This window comes from Geotrypetes seraphini, chromosome 2, assembly GCF_902459505.1.
Source record: "Geotrypetes seraphini chromosome 2, aGeoSer1.1, whole genome shotgun sequence".
Classification (NCBI taxonomy): domain Eukaryota; kingdom Metazoa; phylum Chordata; class Amphibia; order Gymnophiona; family Dermophiidae; genus Geotrypetes; species Geotrypetes seraphini.
In genome coordinates, this window is record NC_047085.1 from 357,951,738 (window position 1) to 357,971,053 (window position 19,316).

Below are 19,316 nucleotides of genomic sequence, written 5' to 3' on the forward strand. Positions count from 1 at the left end.
GACTTACCTTGAGGAGCCAAATAGTGACTTCCAGGGGAAGTTCAGTCCGGAGTCAGGTTACGCTCCAAAGCCTGCAGTTAGGGCTCAAAGGAACCCTGGAGTTAAGAAACTTCAACTCCCAAAAGGCCCGGGTCAGAACAGGAAGTGGTCACATAAGCAGACACAGCTGCAGGAAGAGTTTTCTCCCTTTCCCCTCTTCAGAGCAGGGAGGGGCGAGTTTGTTAAAGCAGGGCAGCTGAGTCACAAAAGGGGGGAGCCGAGGAGGCTTCAGGGTGAGCTCGAGAGGAAGCTCACATCTCCTGAACTGAATCCTGAGGAACTGAGCCACGATTGGGACATGGTGGACATGTCAGAAATGTTTGAGACCATAGCTGAAAGAGACCTGCAAAGCTATGAACCGATGGACATTGGTGTGCCAACTCTGTCTAATGAGGGTTTTGAGACAATGGACACAAACTGAGAAAAGGAGGGTTGTTTGCCCCTCTCTCCTGCTCTCTCCTAGTGAGGGAGTATTGTTTGGACTGTCCTAAACACGGAAGGCTAGTGAAGAGGACTGAGATGTAAAGGCTAGAGTCCAGCCTTGTTTGATTGAATATTTTGAATTAGAGCCAGGCTTGGGTTTGTGAAGCCAGGGTGGCCAGGTTGATCCGGAGCTCTATGTTTGAGGTGTGATGTAAACTGTATTGAAAATGCTGCAATTTGCTATCAATACCAGGGCGAATTAATTGGAAGTATAAAAATAAAATACATCTTTATTTTTCCTGACAATCTCGTGGGTGTGTGATTTTCTTTTTCCCTTTGCCTGATCTCACTGTGGACATTGATCCTGTGGTTTTCACCCTAGGCGATTGCCTAGAAGGCCTGGAGGATTCCCTGATAGTGGAGAATGCGCTGGGAGCCGCTAAGGTCACATGGAACACAGCTCGCTGCAGTGATCAGGAGCTCGTGGGTTGTGACAATATACATAATGTGACCATTTTTTTTCCTCGGAATGGGACAGAACCTCCCCCCCCAGGACCCTAGACACCCCCCCAGTACCTTTTTTAAATCCCGGCACCTGTTAACCCCGCCATCTTTTTAAAATCCTGGTGGATGGCTCCTGGCAGTGGCAGGGTGCGTGCCTGCCTGGTCCTGCGCCGCTCACTGAATGGCTGAATGGGTAGTTTTGCTAGATTTTGGCTGACTCTTGATGGGGAGAGGGGGGTAGGTTGAGGAAGGTGGGATTTTAATAAGGACTATAGTAAAAAAAAAAGTACATATCTTGCTGAAATGGCTTACAGTTGTATATTATAAATTCTTTTCCAGTAAAAAGAGGTGCTGGGATTAAAAAAGTTACCGGGGGGGAGGGGGGAGGTAGGGGGGGGTCCTGTCCCGTTCCGAGGAAAAAAATAAATGGTCACGTTATGCATATGCTAAGTGGGAGTGTGTACTGTAAAAATTGTTTTGTATTGTACTATAAAATTAAGTACTGGCTTGCGTAAATTCTTGCCTTTGTTGGAGAATTTATGTTCTTCGGTTCTTGCTCTTCTCTGAAGTTTTCTGAGCCATTTTCCAAATTGCTAAATACTAAGAAAAGAGAGAATAGATCAATGAGTTATTTGTGACTTTACTATATGTCATTTTAAAGGCATTTCTTACAACAGGATCCTTACACTTAGGCACTCAGAAAATGGCTGGCAGGAGCCTATTCTATAAAGGAATGTAAGGAAAGAATATTCTAGAATAGCATAGAATACTAGACTAACCATGTATAAAAGCACCTACAGTTTAGGCATGGGCACTGACACAGCCCTAGAACTGGGGTAACTACAGGTGCCTCAGCCGTGAAAACATGCAAATACTTTATGGCATTTTATATAGCACATGCATAAGTATGCATCCAGGCTCTTCTCATGGGTACACCCCTTTACAGATACGTGCTATGCAAGATTGGTATGTATTTGCAGAATATGGCGTAGGCAAAAATTGTGACTTATATACACACACGCACATATATGCTTGAGGTGCCCAATGCAGTCTGTTCTATATAGGAAAATAGACACCTACTTTCCTTTATAGAACTATAGGCTAACAGGAAGCATACGTATATGCACATAATTTAGACACAACCATAGAGCTCGTATAAATGTTCATACTTACATTATTTAAAAATTGTTTTAAGCTGTGTGCATAACTGTGTGCCCTGACCACATATCACCCAGACTCCTCCCATATGTACTATATATCCATCTTGAAATTACGCTCCATCACTTTTAGATGCCATTCTATAGAATAGTATATTCTCAGAATATGTGTATACATATGAAGGTATATGATAGTATTTTGATAATTTATGGGTCATATTTTTCATAACCATTAGGCCACACCTCTATTTTGAAGGAAGTTATCAACATGGGCTACTGTTACATTGGGTTATTTTACCACAGTATCTCATTGTTTAAAATGGGACCCTGTGCTAGACTTGTGGTAAAATACAGTCAAACCTTTTGACTTGCAAACCGAGCATTGACTCGATTTGCGAGCCCCCACCCAACCCGACCCGACCGCGGGAACCAACAGTATTGCTCCCTCCGAGGCCACCAGCGCTGCTCCTTCCCTTCACGATCGTCTCCTCCCCATCTACCGACCGGCCCTGTCCTTACCCGTGTGCCATCAGAGTTAGAAAGGGCCTGTCGCCATATTTCTGTGTTTTTATATAAAACAAAATAGCCTAAATGGAAGTAAATAGGCGGTATATTATTCCTATGGAGTAGTAGTTCTTGCTGGTTCAGATGATAATGGTGGACACTCTCTACTCTTGGAGTTTAAAAAAATAAACAACTGATCTGGATAAAAAAAGATGTATTTTATAGCTTGGCATTTAATAACACATTTACAGTGCAAGGGTAATTTAGCCAAAACAAAGCTCCCAGCTGTAGGACATAAGGTTTTAAAAAAGGAATTGTCTTCTTTTCTGTGTAGGATGTGAAAGACTTGAACTTTACAGTTTTAAAAAGAGTTCCTCTATTTCAAAAGAAAAGCTTTAACACCCAATCTCTGTCTAGTTCCAATATAAAATTAGCTATTAGAGTAGCAAGTATAGCATCTGCATCATCTTTTTCTAAAAGCTGAGTAACATTTAAAGAATTAGAAGAAATCTCAAATTCCAAAGCTCCTCCTTCTCTCTTTGCATACGGTAGGATTCAATACACTCTAGCTAATGGAGGACAAGATTGCTCTGGAATTTTCAATATTTCCCAAAATATATCTTTTATGCATAATCAATTAAAAAAAATAAATAAATAAAATCCAGCATACAAATACAATCAACCATAGAATACAACTAACTACAACCATGATATAAACGATACAGATCCAACACTCCAACCCTTCTCCCCCCCCCCCTCCAGAACTAGACTCAAAGCAGAATCTACAATGCAGTAGATTTGGACTGAGATAGCCCACTGCCAAGGAAAGAAACTGCAATCTCCACAGTCCCCCGAAACCACAGACCAGAAGAGAAGAACAAGAAGAGAAGAAAAAAAGAAGAAGAAAAATAAAAATTAAAAAAATGGGAATAAGTTGGAAAATAAAAGAAAGAAAGAAATTGGCCCCTCACGTGCCCAGGACCCCCCGCACCCATCGCTCACCAATGCACCTGCTTGGAGTGAGGTTAAAAGGAGTTCAAAATGTCACTCCGGACTCTTGGGGACAAAAACTGAATATAGGGATCCCAAATTTGGAGAAACTTCCTCTTTCATCGAGGACTGCGACAGGCCGCCCTCCGTTCCATCAGAAGCAGAGCATACAGTCGGTTTCTCCAAGCCCAAAAGGAGGGCAAAGTATCACTGATCCAAACCGAGAGAATTACTTTCTTCCCCAACAAAATTATCTTTTTAAAGTAAACGAAACAGCTGCTGATAGAATTTTTGGAAAATTAATAAAACATAACATTCTCCTATGAATAACATTCTCCAAATTTTCATGCTTATGATGCAAAGCCTTACTGGGGCCAATATTCCGACTGTGGAAGTTAGCCAGACTGAGTCCCCACATTTGGTGCTGAGCCTGGATATTCAATATCGGTCCATTTCCTGTGACTGGCCTTGAATATTTGATTTCTTTTTGTCCGCTATAAACTTACCCTCCCCCCCCCTTTTTTTTTTTTTTTTTTTTACAAAACTGTAGTGTGGTATTTAACACCGGCTGTGGCGGTAACATCTCTGACGCTCATAGGAATTGAGGAAGACCCCTGTGAGACCCCCCACATCATCAGGCCCTGGCATAGGGTCAAAGGACAGAGAAAAACAGGCCAAGCACTGAAATGGATGTTGTTTAGCTTCAACTTTAACAGACTTTCTCTCATGTACTGTGAAACTTAAAGTTCAGATGCTGTTTATCTGAATTATGTGCATACTAAGTCCAATTATATATAGGGAAAAACAAAAAAAAAAGTTGGTACTCCACTAAAAAGAGTGATTAAAGGAGAGCATGTGAAAATCAAAAAGAATCACCCAGTGGCATTATCCTATGATACTGTGATATTTGGTATGGAAATGAGAGCAAAAAGTCAGATTTCTGCGAATAACAATAAATTATTACTTATAATGACTGGTGTTGCCATTCAGCAAATTACATATAATTGGAAGGATTGGAGGAGTTTAAATTATAACTTTTTTTTAGTTTTGGTGGAACTCTTTATGCCATATCTATAAAATGGAAAGATTTATTGTATTACAATGGGGATATTTTAAGAAATTTCAGGATGTGTGGAAACCATTAACAAAATATTGTAAAGATTAATTGAAATTGTTTCCCTTATATTTATCAATTTAAGGTGTAGGGAGGGGGGAATTTTATTATTACATGTTTTATATGATAATGGAATATATGGGTGGGAGGGATGGGAAAGGGGAAGAGATAAGAATTTATGTAATGTACCAGTGATTGTTTGTAAGTGATATATTTATTGTCAATGTGAATGAATATATTTAACACTTAATGTAATTTTGAAAATGAATAAAGAATTTTGAAAAAAAAAAAAAAGAATCACTCCAAGAGGTGTAGTAACAAATTTTACACTCATGAAACATCAACACTTTGAAGTAAAAAATATGCTCAGAAACAGAGGCAAAAACAAGGAGCCGAGGCCCCAAGAATATCGCCTCACCACCCAATCATCGCATATTGTGAAGTCAAGTGAAAAACAAAAGTCATTGCTGCAGTCTAGCATCCAAGATTTTTTTGCTTAGACTTAAACTGTTTCAAGCATAACACTTAGCTTGATCGAAGGTTCCGACGGGGTCCGTGTCGATTCTGCGTCAGGGAACCAAATGGAGCACTCAGTAAACTCTTAAAGGTGGTGGCGTCTCAAAAATTTAAGTGAAATTCCAACGCACGAGCCTCCTCCACTGTTTAAAGTATAAGCAAAAAAAAAAAAATCTTTTATGCTAGACTGCAGCAATACCTTTTGTTTTTCACTTGACTTCACAATATGCGATGATTGGGTGGGGAGACGATATTCTTGAGGCCTCGGCTCCTTCTTTTTGCCTCCGTGTCTCTGAGCATATTTTTGACTTCAAAATGTTGATGTTTCATGAGTATAAAATTTGTTACTGTATCTCTTGGAGTGATTCTTTTTGATTTCCATATCTGAATTATGTGGCAATTTCTGAGCAAGTGCACTGCAACATTTCTACAGACAGGCATGGGCTGAACATCAAGATAGGAGAGTGAAACAAGCACACAGAAAGCAGAAGTTGCTATAAGCAAGTGGTCTCAAACTCAAACCCTCTGCAGGGCCACATTTTGGATTTGTAGATACTTGGAGGGCCGCAGAAAAAATAGTTAATGTCTTATTAAAGAAATGACAATTTTGCATGAGGTAAAACTCTTCATAGTTTATAAATTTTTCCTTTTGGCCAAGCCTCCAATAATAATATTGTAATTTATAGCTAAAGAGACATATGATCAAGAAACTGTTTTATTTTACTTTTGTGATTGTGATAAACATACTGAGGGCCTCAAACTAGTACCTGGTGGGCCGCATGTGGCCCCCGGGCCACGTGTTTGAGACCACTGCTATAAGCTGTTGCATGGAAACACAGTTATAGTACTGCTACTGCCCAGCAAGGTGGAAGGGCTAAGTGATGGCCAGCACGTACAGAAGTGACCACAGCACTGAGAACAGAGGAAAAAAGAGGGGGGGAGGAGTGTTGGGAAAGACAGAGGTCATGCTTCAGATGATTTTAGATTGCTGCCTAGTAGTCTAGACTGGTTGGAATAAGGAGCAGGAGTAGATGATTAACTTTTCTATAGCTAATTTAAGCTACATCCTGTGTAATCCATGACCCTTTATCCCTTTACCTGTGTTATTTTGGTATGCATTATTTTGAATTTTTTTTTTGTCACATAATTCCCTAGAATATATTCAGTGTGCATAACACCATTAATAGAAGTGCTAGGGGGAGACAGCTGTATATCTGAACCAGAGACACAGTGCTGTGTTAAAAAAAAAATTACCTCTACTCTCCTTTTACTTTAGACCTGCTGAAACCTGGTGTAAATGCTGACACCCATGTTTGGCGCACTGACCCATTATTCTGTAACAGTGCATGCAACTTTTCAGAATGACCCTAACATGCCCATGTCCATGGCTACTCCCATAGTAGTGGTCAGAATCCTAGGTGCCCCAGGAGGGTCTTACCCTTTACCCTGCAAGACGGGGCCCCATACAGTAACAGGTGCTCAACCTACTAGGATTGAGCTGTGGAAGATTCAGGGGCTTTCCCTCACTGGAGCTGCAGTTATGAAGTTAGTGCAAACTTTCAAACACGGAGAAAAAGAACAGTTTGATGTACTTTTGAAGATCCAGCCTCATTTATAACTCGGATGAGAGAAAGAATCAATTTTAATAAATCTTCGTTTGATTAAAAAGTTAATTAATTAAAAAGATGGTTGCACAGTGTGGATATGCTCATATATATTACATAGTGCTACTAAGGGCTCCTTTTACTAAGCTGTGTTAGCGTTTTTAGCGCACGCGGCATTTTAGCATGTGCCAAACCCACGCTATGCGGCTAGAACTAGCACCAGCTCAATGCTGGCATTAGCGTCTAGCGTGCGGGGCAATTTAGCGCACGCTATTCCACGCGTTAATGCCCTAACGCGGCTTAGTAAAAGAAGCCCTAAGAATCTGAGGTGCCAATTGAATGGACTGAGATACATGTGTAGCATAGCATACTATAAGTTATGAGTACTTCAGGACACAATTAGATGCCATTGACTTGACATAACTGTTGGCATCTAACTTGGGCATGCCAATGCTGACTTACGCTAGTATCCTATAATGGATTCTTGGTACCAAGATGTTGTTATAGAAATGGATCTACATGCATGGCATTGGGGCACCTAAATCTTGGCACCAATTTATAGAACTGCCACCTTAGTAAATATGCCCCTTAATTTTTTTTTTTTTTAGTTTCGATATGTTATAGCTTTGTAGTGCAGCGCTTTACGCAGGATACCTTCACGCCTGTTTATTCTAGATTTATATAGATTTTGTTTATCTCATCCTGTCAGGTTTTCTCATATTCGATGTACCAACATTTGGGACCCCTGAGGAAGGAGTGTATCTTTGAAACACGGACCATGTCGGGTCCGGTCCACACGAATATTAGGACCAGAACTTTGGATACGATTTTATGCATTTTTCTGTGTTTGGTTTAAGATTTTTGCTGAATAAAAATTCCTGCACCCTGTACATTTTCCTGCAGTTTTGTTGTGTTTTCTTGTTGTGCACCTGTACCGCAGGTCTTGTTGGTTCTCTGTTTGTTTTGCTTTTCTATTTTAAACTTACCACTATCACTGGGTTGCCTGTTCATTTCCGATGTATTTGGTCTGTCGCTTTCTTCAGGAACTTCAGCCAGATCCAGTGTCTGTGCAGAGAGAGGGGTTTGTGATAACAGGTTATCCAATGTAGTTGTATTAAGCTATTGAACTGAGGTTTATCATTTATGTACTACTCCCACTTAAAGCTACCTGTCCAAAACAGTCAAAGTGGTATATAAAACATTTACTAAAATCATACAATAATACACATATAACCTAAAATATTATAAAACAATCACATGAGAATATACAAGACAAAGCATGATATATACAACTACATTTAAGCTGCTCGCTGGCATAAACATCGATTATCAAATTAAATCCCAAGCACCTAAAATTATTTAAAGACAGAGCTAAATATTCACCAGTTGTTATTCAAAGCTCTTTAACTGGCCTGAAATAGCTACTGTCTGGTTAAATAGCTTGTTTGCAGCTAACCACAAATATTGAGTGGAACTTAACCAATTATATCCATCGAATATTTGCAGTTAGCGTCTAGAGAATGACACGGTGACAAAATTCATCACCGTCCCCATCCCCGTGGATAACCACGGGAAATAATCCCATGTCATTTTCTAGTGTCTATTTCAACCTCAGTCCTTCTACACCAGCATTCTTCAAAGCAAAGCTTGCGGGTCAGTGGTTGTGGCCATTCATACTCTGATTCTTATGTGAGCCAAGGATAATGAAGCCATTGTGACCTCACTGATGTGATTGGCTCTTAGGCACTGGTGGAATGAGGCATTATGACATCACAATATCTGCTCTGGATACCAGAGACTGTCATTCTGTAGTGTCTGTTTCAACCTCAGTCCTTCTACACCAGCATTCTTTAAAGCAAAGCTTGAGGGTCAGTGGTTGTGCCCAATTATACTCTGATTCTTTCCTCTCTCCTTAAAGAATGACATGAAGATGGTTTCCCGCGGTTATCCGCGGGGACGGGAAGTGATGAATTTTGTCACCGTGTCATTCTCTATTAGTGTCTACTACGAAACTACCTAACTTGGGGGACATATGCGGTTAGGTGCCGATATCCAGCACCTGACTACAGAAGGTCACTGGCTAAATTGAGTCTCATAACTAGCAGTCCCATCTTTGACCAGTTTAACTTTAGAGTCAGGTGCTGAATATTGCCTTAACCAGGTAAGTTTTAGCAGCCAAAGATAAAACCAGATATTCAGTGGCGGTGGCTGGATATGACTCAGTACTGAATATCCAGCTTTAACGCCAGCAGTGGATATTAAAAGCGTGGCCTGACACCGGCAGAATAGTGAGCAGCCAGGCTTTAAGTGACTTCCTAAAAGAAAGACCATCTTTAGTCATAAGCCTCTAGCAAGAGAATTTTCTCAGCATGTGCTGAGGAAAACGTCTTCCATATGTAAGGCCCATATTACACGCAGGAAAAAGCTTTTATAAGATTGTATGACTACATATGTGGGTAAAAGTATGCACATAGAAAGTGTGTACCTACTTTTATGCAATCTGTGAAAGGCATCCCTGGGGACATAGTGGTGATATACATACAAGACACCTTTTTCAGGGCTGGTGTAAGTATGTTCAGTGGCATTTTGTGCACTATTGAGGCCAGATCTAGGAACCCATTTTAAAAAGGCACATAGGTCAACTATGTCACCTGTATAAAATAGGTTTTTGGAGGGTAAATTTCTAAGGAGTACTTAATTAAGGTACCTGTGTTGGGCCTAGTTTTAAAAAAGAAGTAGGTGGCAACCTGTCTTTATAAAATGTTAGCATAAGTCACAGGGGCAGACCTTTATATCACTTCTAGTATCTGTCCAAGTACACATAAGAACATAAGAAGTTGCCTCCACTGGGTCAGACCAGAGGTCCATCGCGCCCAGCGGTCCGCTCCCACGGCGGCCCATCAGGTCTGTGACCTGTGAAGTGGTTTCTGACCACTTCTATAACCTACCTCTAGTTCTATCTGTATCCCTCAATCCCCTTATCCTCCAGGAACTTATCCAAACCTTCCTTGAACCCCTGTAATGTGCTCTGGCCTATCATAACCTCCGGAAGCGCGTTCCATGTGTCCACCACCCTCTGGGTAAAAAAGAACTTCCTAACATTTGTTCTAAACCTGTCCCCTTTCAATTTCTCCGAGTGACCCCTAGTACTTGTGGTTCCCCACAGTCTGAAGAATCTATCCCTGTCTACCCTCTCTATGCCCTTTAGGATTTTGAAGGTTTCTATCATGTCTCCTCTAAGTCTCCGCTTTTCCAGGGAGAACCATCCCAGCATTTTCAATCTGTCAGCGTATGAAAAGTTTTCCATACCTTTTATCAGTTTAGTCGCTCTTCTCTGGACCCCCTCAAGTACTGCCATGTCCTTCTTGAGGTGCGGCGACCATTACTGGACACAGTACTCCAGATGTGGGCGCACCATTGCACGATACAGCGGCATGATGACTTCCTTCGTCCTGGTTGCGATACCCTTTTTAATGATACCCAACATTTTGTTTGCTTTCTTTGAGGCTGTCGCACACTGTGCCGATGTTTTCAATGTTGAGTCCACCATCACCCCCAGGTCTCTTTCAAGGTTGCTCACCCCTAGCACTGATCCCCCCCATTTTGTAGCTGAACATCGTGCATACTTATATACTCCACCTCCATGCATGCCCACTGGTAATATACATGATAGGGCATTTACTTTTCCACTAGTCATATTTGCACATAAATGACTAGCTATCTTATTTGTTATCTTATTTGTAATATTGCTTAGAAATGTCCAGTTGTTTTACTTGTTATCTAATTTGCAATATCTCCTGGAAATATCCAGCTATCTCATCTCATTTGTAACCCAAAAATGTAACTTTCCTGGAAATGTCCAGTTAGCTCTTTTGTAATCCGCCTAGAACTGCAAGGTACAGGCGGAATAGAAGTCACTAATGTAATGTAATGTAATGTAATATACCTCAAAATGGTCACGTGCTTTATTGCATAAAGTATATGCCCCCATATAGAATTCCATCTTAGGGCTCCTTTTATCAAGCCGCACTAGAGGGGTTAACACACTTGACATTTCATCACGCGTTAACCCCCGCGCTGGCCTCAAAACTAACACCTGCTCAAGGGAGGCGTTAGCGGCTAGCGCAGCTGGTGGTTTAGCGCACGGTATTACGCACATTAAGCTGATAGCGCGGCTTGATAAAAGGAGCCCTTAGTGTAATTGTATTGGAGAAGGTGTAGAAAGAAGAGTCTCGGATGGAATGGATTTTCTTTGGTACCTACAGCACCAACTGATCTCTTACAAATGTTATTGCCTAATATAATACATTTTTCAGTAAAAAGTATTACAATTACAATGAATGCAACTATTGTTAACATTGTTATCCCAACAATTTTATTGCTCAACAATTCAATACACTTCATGCTTTTCGTAAAATTTAAGTTTGAAAATGAATGTCACTCGTTTGAGTGCACTTGTGACTCATTAGTCCCAACACAGCTAAAAAAGTGTTCAACAACTGCACTAGAAGTCTAATGAAAAGTTTCTTTATATGTTCTAACAGGGTCTGCAGGTATTGATTAAGTGAATCTCTGAAACACTTGACTTCCACATAGCAAAGAGCAGTTTGCCATCATCATTATTGTCGTTATCATCAGCATTAGAAATAGTGCTGTCTAATTCATTACTTGCATCTTTATTTCCGTCTTTATCATTATTGTCATACTATCTAATTACAAGAAGGCTTTCACAAAGATGGAATTGTCTATTGTTGTTCTAACAATTTTTTTAAAAATTTAATTATTTATATTCCGCATATCTTACAATTCTACGCAGATTACAAATTATTCAGGTACTCAAGCATTATTCCCTATCTGTCCTGGCAGGCTCACACTCTATCTAATATACCTGGGACACTGGGGAATTAAGTGACTTGTCACACTTTAAATGGCTTCAAAAATGGAAACAGCGAGAAGTATTCTTTCGTTAGACTTATCTCAGACAATCTTAGTCCGTAAAGAATACTCTATGCAGAGGAGGGGCCTCAGATCCCCGTGTGTTGTCGGTAAGATATCTCAACAACTGCACTGGATAGAGAAATAACCTCATCGGCCCCTATCCCCCTTGTACCGAAGAAATGATTGACATTAGTATATCGGCTGGGGGTAGCCCCACACAGTGGGAGAGGATGTCAGGCGTCAGACGTCAATAAATAAGAGCAGTTTTCAGCAGCGGCCATCTTTGCCGATCTGAGCGTGAACAGACTCGCCGAGTAAGTTTGGATACAGAGACAGGTATCCTCTTGTTATTCTTACCCTGACGCTTCTATGTTCTGTTCTCTTTGTACAGGAGTCCACCGCCATGACGCAGCTAGATTCACGTTGGCAGGAGCGGACCAGCAGGAATTTCATCATGAAAATGTTCCCTGCCTAAGTTAAGTTCTACATGTTACTTCTTTGAACATTTAGTTAAACAGCATTGGTGAATTGCTAGGCAGGAGGGGGATAGGGGCCGATGAGGTTATTTCCCTGTCCAGTACAGTTGTTGAGATAACTTACCGACAACGCACAGGGATCTGAGGCTCCTCCTCTGCATAGATTATTCTTTACAGACTAAGATTGTTTGAGATAAGTCTAACAAAATAATACTTCTCGCTGTTTCCATTTTTGAAGTCATTTAAAGTGTGACAGAGAGGTATTTTTGAGATTATTGACTGATCTCTCTGCATCCTATATATTCTTTGATTGAATTAAGTGACTTGCCCAGAGTCACAAGGAGCAGTGTGGGATTTGAACGCACAACCCCAGGGTGCTGGGGATGTAGCTCTAATCCAGGGGTGTCCAATGTCGGTCCTCGAGGGCCGCAATCCAGTCGGGTTTTCAGGATTTCCCCAATGAATATGCATGAGATCTATTTGCATGCACTGCTTTCAATGCATATTCATTGGGGAAATCCTGAAAACCCGACTGGATTGCGGCCCTCGAGGACCAACATTGGACACCCCTGCTCTAATCACTGCACCACACACTTCCAAGTCAAATGTCTTAAGTCTTAAGGCCAGGAAAGCAAACTTCCTCTCTAAAGTCTCCATCCAGTGTAGTCACCCCAATGCAAAGTTTTCTATGGGTTAATCGGCAGTCTGTTGTGATAAAGACATATCTGTTCACCAAGAATTGCAATCAACTTCAAAGTGACCCAACTCATCACTGTTCTGTTTGGCTGGAGACCAGTAACCAATTCAACACACAGAGGGCGCTCTACTGTTCTCATAGACCAGTGTTCTTCAACCTTTTGACACCTATGGACCGTCGGAAATAAAATATTTTGTCGACCGGCACCAGTCCGCGGACCGGCAGTTGAAGATCACTGGGCTAAGTTGTGCCCATCTCCACTCAATCTCCATCCCAGACCCCGCCCCATAATAATACTAATTGTAACACCATTTTTTCCATTCATTTTTCATATATACACACATACAATATAATCGTATTAACAACACATAATGGTTAACCACAAAATTAAAATACACAAAGCACACTGTATGCTTCTCAACATTCATTCTTACCAGACAACAGATAATCCCATTCAAATACAGCAGCCGCGTGGCAGAAGGAGGAAGCAGCGGCTTCAAGGCAGGGAGCCGGGAGAGGAAAAGAGCGGCGGTGAGGAGCAGGTAGCGGCGAGAGTTAGCTCCGCCCACCCGCGTCACCAGCCGCGACACCAACAAGATCAGCGCCCGGACTCCCCCTTAAGAGGGGGGGTGCCAACGGCGCGCGGCCGTTCGGCGCGCAGCGAAGGCGAGCGGCAAAGGCGCTCGCCTTAGCGAGAGCGCCTTTGCGAAGGAGCCTTGGAAGGAGCCCAGGCAGCCCAGCAGCGAATCCTAAACTTCTAACTAAAAAAAAACCCAAAAAAACAACTTTTTCTTCTGTTCCCATTCTTCTCTTCTCTCTCTATTCTTTCAGCTAGCTGCACGCCGAGCTAACTCACACTCAGCTAACCCTTTCAGATACCCTAGCTCTTAACTTCTTATTCTCTCAGACACCCAAATCTTTCATAATCTCGCACTAGCTCTCAGTAGGATTTTTTCTAACTCTCTTTTCTTTTTCTAATTTACTGACAGGCAGACCTAATTCACAACTTGGAAATGACAGGGAGGACTAGAAGCGCCAAGGCTACAATCAAATCCAGCATTCCAGCCACCATGGGGACCCTGGAGGAGATCACGGACGGCGTACGAAGGGAGGAGGACTCAGGACGGTGGACAGAGGTCTCCGTGCAGACTGAATCCACCCCCCGACACTACACTACAGTCTCCACGCAGACAGAGGAGGCTGCTCAGCTGGATGGAGCCCTCATGCAGGAACTGTGGAGCCTCAGGGAGGAGGTGGTTCGCCTAAGAAGCATCCGAGAGGATGAAGCCTATATCGACGGAGTCGTTCAGGAGTTGTCCCAAATTACAGAGCAGACCCACGACAAGTCCATTCTCGAGACACCCAAATCATCAGCTTTGAAGCCAACATTTGGGATACAGGAAATGGCTGGTGGCAATGACACCTGGCAGTTGGTGACCTCTTCCACAGGTAAACATAGGAGATCCCCCCCCCCCTTTTTCAATCTCTTCATCCTCTTCTTTTTCTTCCCAACAGGCCAACCCTACATCAACCCCTCAACTCGTCCTGAAGAATAGATTCCAGATTCTTCAGGAAGAAGCTGCCGACAAGGTACAGGAGCAGACCCAGCACGAAGAACTCGAAGAACAGGAGCAGGCTCAACACGCAACCCCATCTGCTGACCGACTTCCCCCTCCACAATGGAAGAAGCGCAGAGTTACAGTCATTGGGGACTCCATGCTGAGGGGCACCGAGGGACCAATCTGCAGACCGGATGCACACTCAAGAGAGGTTTGCTGTCTGCCTGGAGCCAAAATACGGGACGTCACCACCAGCCTGGGGAAACTACTTATACCTCATGACCATTTTCCTATGCTTCTTATCCATATAGGTACGAATGACACTGCCAGGAACACCCCAGAGACCATCACCAGAGACTTCGGAGCCTTGGGTGAGAGGCTGAAGCAGACAAGTGCGCAGGTAGTCTTCTCATCAATCCTCCCAGTTAGAGGCAAGGGAAGAGCCAGAGATGAATGCATCCTGAGAACGAACGAATGGCTACAAGGATGGTGTCGAGATATGAACTTCGGATTCCTGGATCATAGAGAGGCGCTGCAGGGACTACAGGGACCAGACGGACTCCATTTGACCAGCAGAGGTAAGAACATCTTCGGACACCGACTAGCCCGCCTGCTTCGCAGGGCTTTAAACTAGGTAAGTTGGGGGAGGGGACCTACTCATATACTGGTGTGGAAAGGAACTATCCTGATGGGACAAGTCGACACTCTGTTTCCGAGGTAAGGACCCAATTTGCAAACAGTTCTCTAGGAGCCACACAGACTCAGTCAGGAATAGCCTTACAGGAACTCAGCAAACACAAACACAAAGTGTGGAGGGCCATGTATGTTAATGCACACAGTTTAGGCAATAAAATTCTAGAACTGGAAACTGAAATAAGGGATGCCAACCTGGACGTGGTGGCAATATCCGAGACTTGGTTCACGGACGCACATGGGTGGGATATGGCTATACCGGGGTACAATCTACTTCGTCAGGACAGAGAGGGCAGGTTAGGTGGAGGGGTAGCACTATACATTAAAGAGGACATCAAAACCACCACGATCACTGATGTCAAGTATACCGGGGAGTCCCTCTGGGTAAACCTGGCAAGAGGTGGCAAAAAATGCCTGTATCTTGGTGTGGTATACAGACCTCCAAGACAACCGGAAGACATGGACGCAGAATTAATTGAAGACATAGAGAATATAACTCTACGGGGCGACACTGTACTGCTAGGGGACTTCAACAGGCCTGATGCAGACTGGAACACATTTAGCAACAACCAGCAGCAGCAGGAGGCTTTTGACCTCCATAAAAGGAGTACATCTCAGACAGATGGTAACGGAGCCCACTAGGGCCCAGGCGATCCTAGACCTGGTACTCACCAACGGGGAAAGCGTCTCAGAGGTCTCGGTAGGAGATACGCTAGCCTCCAGCGACCATAACATGGTATGGTTCAACCTTGGGAAAGGATCCCCTAAAACCAATTACAAAAACAAAGGTGCTCAAATTCCGGGGCACCGACTTCGCACGCATGGGAGATTTCGTTCATCAGACGCTGCAGGACCAAGCAGAGACCGGCAATGTGAAAACTATGTGGTCGTACCTGAAATCATCCATACACGAAGCAACTAATCGCTACATAAAATCAGTAGATAAACGGCAAAGAAACAACAAACCCCAATGGTTCACTGAAGAGATCTCACACCTCATTAAGGAGAAGAAAAAAGCATTTCTTTCCTACAAACGTACGCAGAGAAGAGAAACTAAAGTAGAATATAAGATCTGCAGCGGTCAAAACAGCAGTTAGGGAGGCCAAACTTCGAGTGGAAGAAACTCTGGGAAAAAACATTAAAAAAGGGGACAAATCCTTCTTTAGGTATATCAGTGATAGGAAAAGGAACACAGACGGTATAGTACGCCTTAGACAACCGGACGGAAACTACGCGGTGGCGGATTCAGAAAAAGCAGAACTACTAAATGAATATTTCTGCTCAGTCTTCACCTGTGAAGCACCGGGACACGGACCACAGTTGATAATAAAACAAGACGTGGATGACCCGTTTCAGAATTTAGAGTTCACACCTGGGGACGTCTACAACGAACTGGCAAGGCTAAAGGTAAACAAGGCCATGGGACCGGACAATTTACACCCAAGAGTGCTTAGAGAATTGAGAGATGTTCTGGCGGAACCGTTGGCAGTGATCTTCAATCTCTCACTAAGTACGGTGAAAGTTCCGTTGGACTGGAAAACAGCCAACGTCGTTCCTCTACATAAAAAGGTTGCAAGGCTGAGGCTGCGAACTATAGACCGGTAAGCCTCACCTCAATAGTGTGTAAACTCATGGAAACACTAATTAAGTATAAATTAGATACGATCCTGAACGAGGGAAATCTCCGGGATCCCAGCTAACATGGATTCACCAAGGGTAGGTCATGCCAGTCCAATCTAATCAGCTTCTTTGACTGGGTAACAAGAAGACTGGACTCAGGAGAGTCCTTGGACATCGTGTACCTGGACTTCAGCAAAGCGTTTGACAGCGTCCCACACCGCAGGCTGCTGAACAAGATGAAATTGATGGGATTAGGAGAGACTCTAACTGCATGGGTTAAAGATTGGCTTAGTGGCAGACTTCAGAGGGTGGTGGTTAACGGTACCCTCTCTAAAATGTCGGAGGTGACTAGCGGAGTGCCACAGGGTTCGGTCCTGGGCCCACTCCTCTTCAACATATTCATTGGGGATCTGACTCAAGGGCTTAAAGGCAAGGTAACCTTATTCGCTGATGACGCCAAACTATGCAATATAGTAAACGGCTATAATCTACAGGATGCTATGGAGCAAGACCTGCATACTTTAGAAAGTTGGTCCTTGATCTGGCAGCTGGGCTTCAACGCCAAGAAATGTAAGGTCATGCATCTCGGTAACGGAAATCCTTGCAGAACTTACACCCTGAATGGAGAAACTTTAACCAGGACTACGGCAGAACGAGACTTAGGAGTAATCATCAGTGCTGACATGAAAGCAGCCACTCAAGTGGAGAAGGCTTCATCTAAAGCACGGCAGATGATAGGTTGTATCAAGAGAAGCTTCGTCAACAGGAAACCTGAAGTCATGATGCCATTGTACAGAGCCATGGTGAGACCTCATCTGGAATACTGTGTGCAATTCTGAAGGCCACATTACTGTAAGGATGTGCTCAGAATTGAATCGGTTCAGCGGATGGCCACCAGGATGGTCTCGGGGCTAAAGGGTCTCCCGTACGAAGAAAGACTGAGCAAATTGCAGCTCTACACTCTCGAAGAGCGTAGGGAGAGGGGAGACATGATTGAGACATTTAAGTACATCACGGGACGGGTCGAGGTGGAAGATGATATCTTTCTTCTCAAGGGACCCTCGACCACAAGAGGACATCCGCTCAAGCTCAGGGGAGGGAAGTTTTGTGGAGACGCCAGGAAGTACTTCTTCACGGAGAGAGTGATTGAGCATTGGAACAAGCTTCCAGTGCAGGTGGTCGAGGCACGCAGCATCCCAGATTTCAAGAACAAATGGGATACCTATGTGGGATCCCTACGAGGTCATGCCAAGGGATAGGGTCACTAGGACTTGAATGAGCGGGTCAGTAGAGTGACAGTATAATTACAATTATACTTTAGGGGGTCAGTAGACTTAAGAGGATGGGTAAATAGTGTGGGCAGACTTGATGGGCTATAGCCCTTATCTGCCGTCATCTTTCTATCTTTCTATGGACCAAAAACTAAAAGTACTAATATTTACAAACAAACCCTAAGATGCAAAACTCTGCAAGCAGTACAACCCCAGAGGAAAAGAAACATAAACATTTCTTCCTGAATAGACAAATCAATCACTAAATAAAAATAATAAAAGCATTTCCCCTACTGTTGTTGTCTATCTCTCTCCATGTGCCTTGCCTTCTGGCCTGTCCCCTGTTGTTCAATGTTATCTTTGGGCCGGTCCATGGTGCGATCAACGCGGCATCTTCGGGCCGGCTCCCAGAGAGCTGCTTTGCACAAAGCTGTGGGTAGCGTGAGTCCCGAGCCTGATCTGGAAGCCTTCTCTCTGACGTTGCAACGTCAGAGAGAAGGCTTCTGGTTCAGGCGTAGGACGTGGTGAGGAGCCTCTTCCCACGGCTTTGTGCACTGCAACACTCAGGGAGCCGGCTCGAAGACGCCGCGTTGATCGCATCGTGGACTGGCGGCTGAAGAATGCTGTCTTGGGCCCAATGGATGTGCACCGGCAGAAAATTTCTGCGGACCGGTGGTTGAAGAACACTGTCATAGACTATCGGCTTCTTTTACAATGCTGCGCTAGCGGCTGTGCTGCGCTAATGGCCCCGAAGCCCATAGAGATTTAAAGGGCTTCAGGGCTGTTGCTGTGCGGCTTTGTAAAAGAGGCAGTATATTCACTGAACAGAAAAATTTAAGATGAGATTTTACACCATTTGAGTGACAAAGCTTCTAAAAGCAAGATCCTATTTTGCGTTATGCTGTTTCATTTGGTTTACTGTGGGATTGTCATTTACGTTTTGCTTCCGCCTTTTCTGCAAGCATCAGATGCAACTGAGTAAAAGTAGTAAGAATTGGTGAAAATATTGCTTCAGTAAAAGTAACAAATGTTATCCCATAATTTTTTTAAGTAAAAGTAACAAAACATTTACTTAAGTACAGTAACTAGTCACGTTTACTTAGTTACTGTACAACACTCAATATTGTGGATCTGAGTTGTTTAGTACCTTAAAAACTAGCAAAATCATTTCAAAATAGGCCCTACATGTTGTCAGACACCAGTAAAGACTT

The 19,316-nt window shown here is 43.2% G+C and overlaps 1 protein-coding gene across 4 annotated transcripts in view; it reads right to left on the minus strand.

Annotated features, from left to right (window-relative positions):
• The window catches only part of STAC (SH3 and cysteine rich domain), a 216,166-nt gene that overhangs the window by 45,860 nt on the left and 150,990 nt on the right, over window positions 1-19,316 (minus strand). For all 4 annotated transcript variants that reach the window (XM_033930457.1, XM_033930456.1, XM_033930458.1 and 1 more), the window contains exons 7-8: window positions 7,838-7,916; window positions 1,490-1,566 (exon numbers count right to left, since the gene is read on the minus strand). In XM_033930457.1, the coding sequence (XP_033786348.1) occupies window positions 1,490-1,566; window positions 7,838-7,916 (156 nt within the window). The remainder of the gene's footprint in view (window positions 1-1,489; window positions 1,567-7,837; window positions 7,917-19,316) is intronic.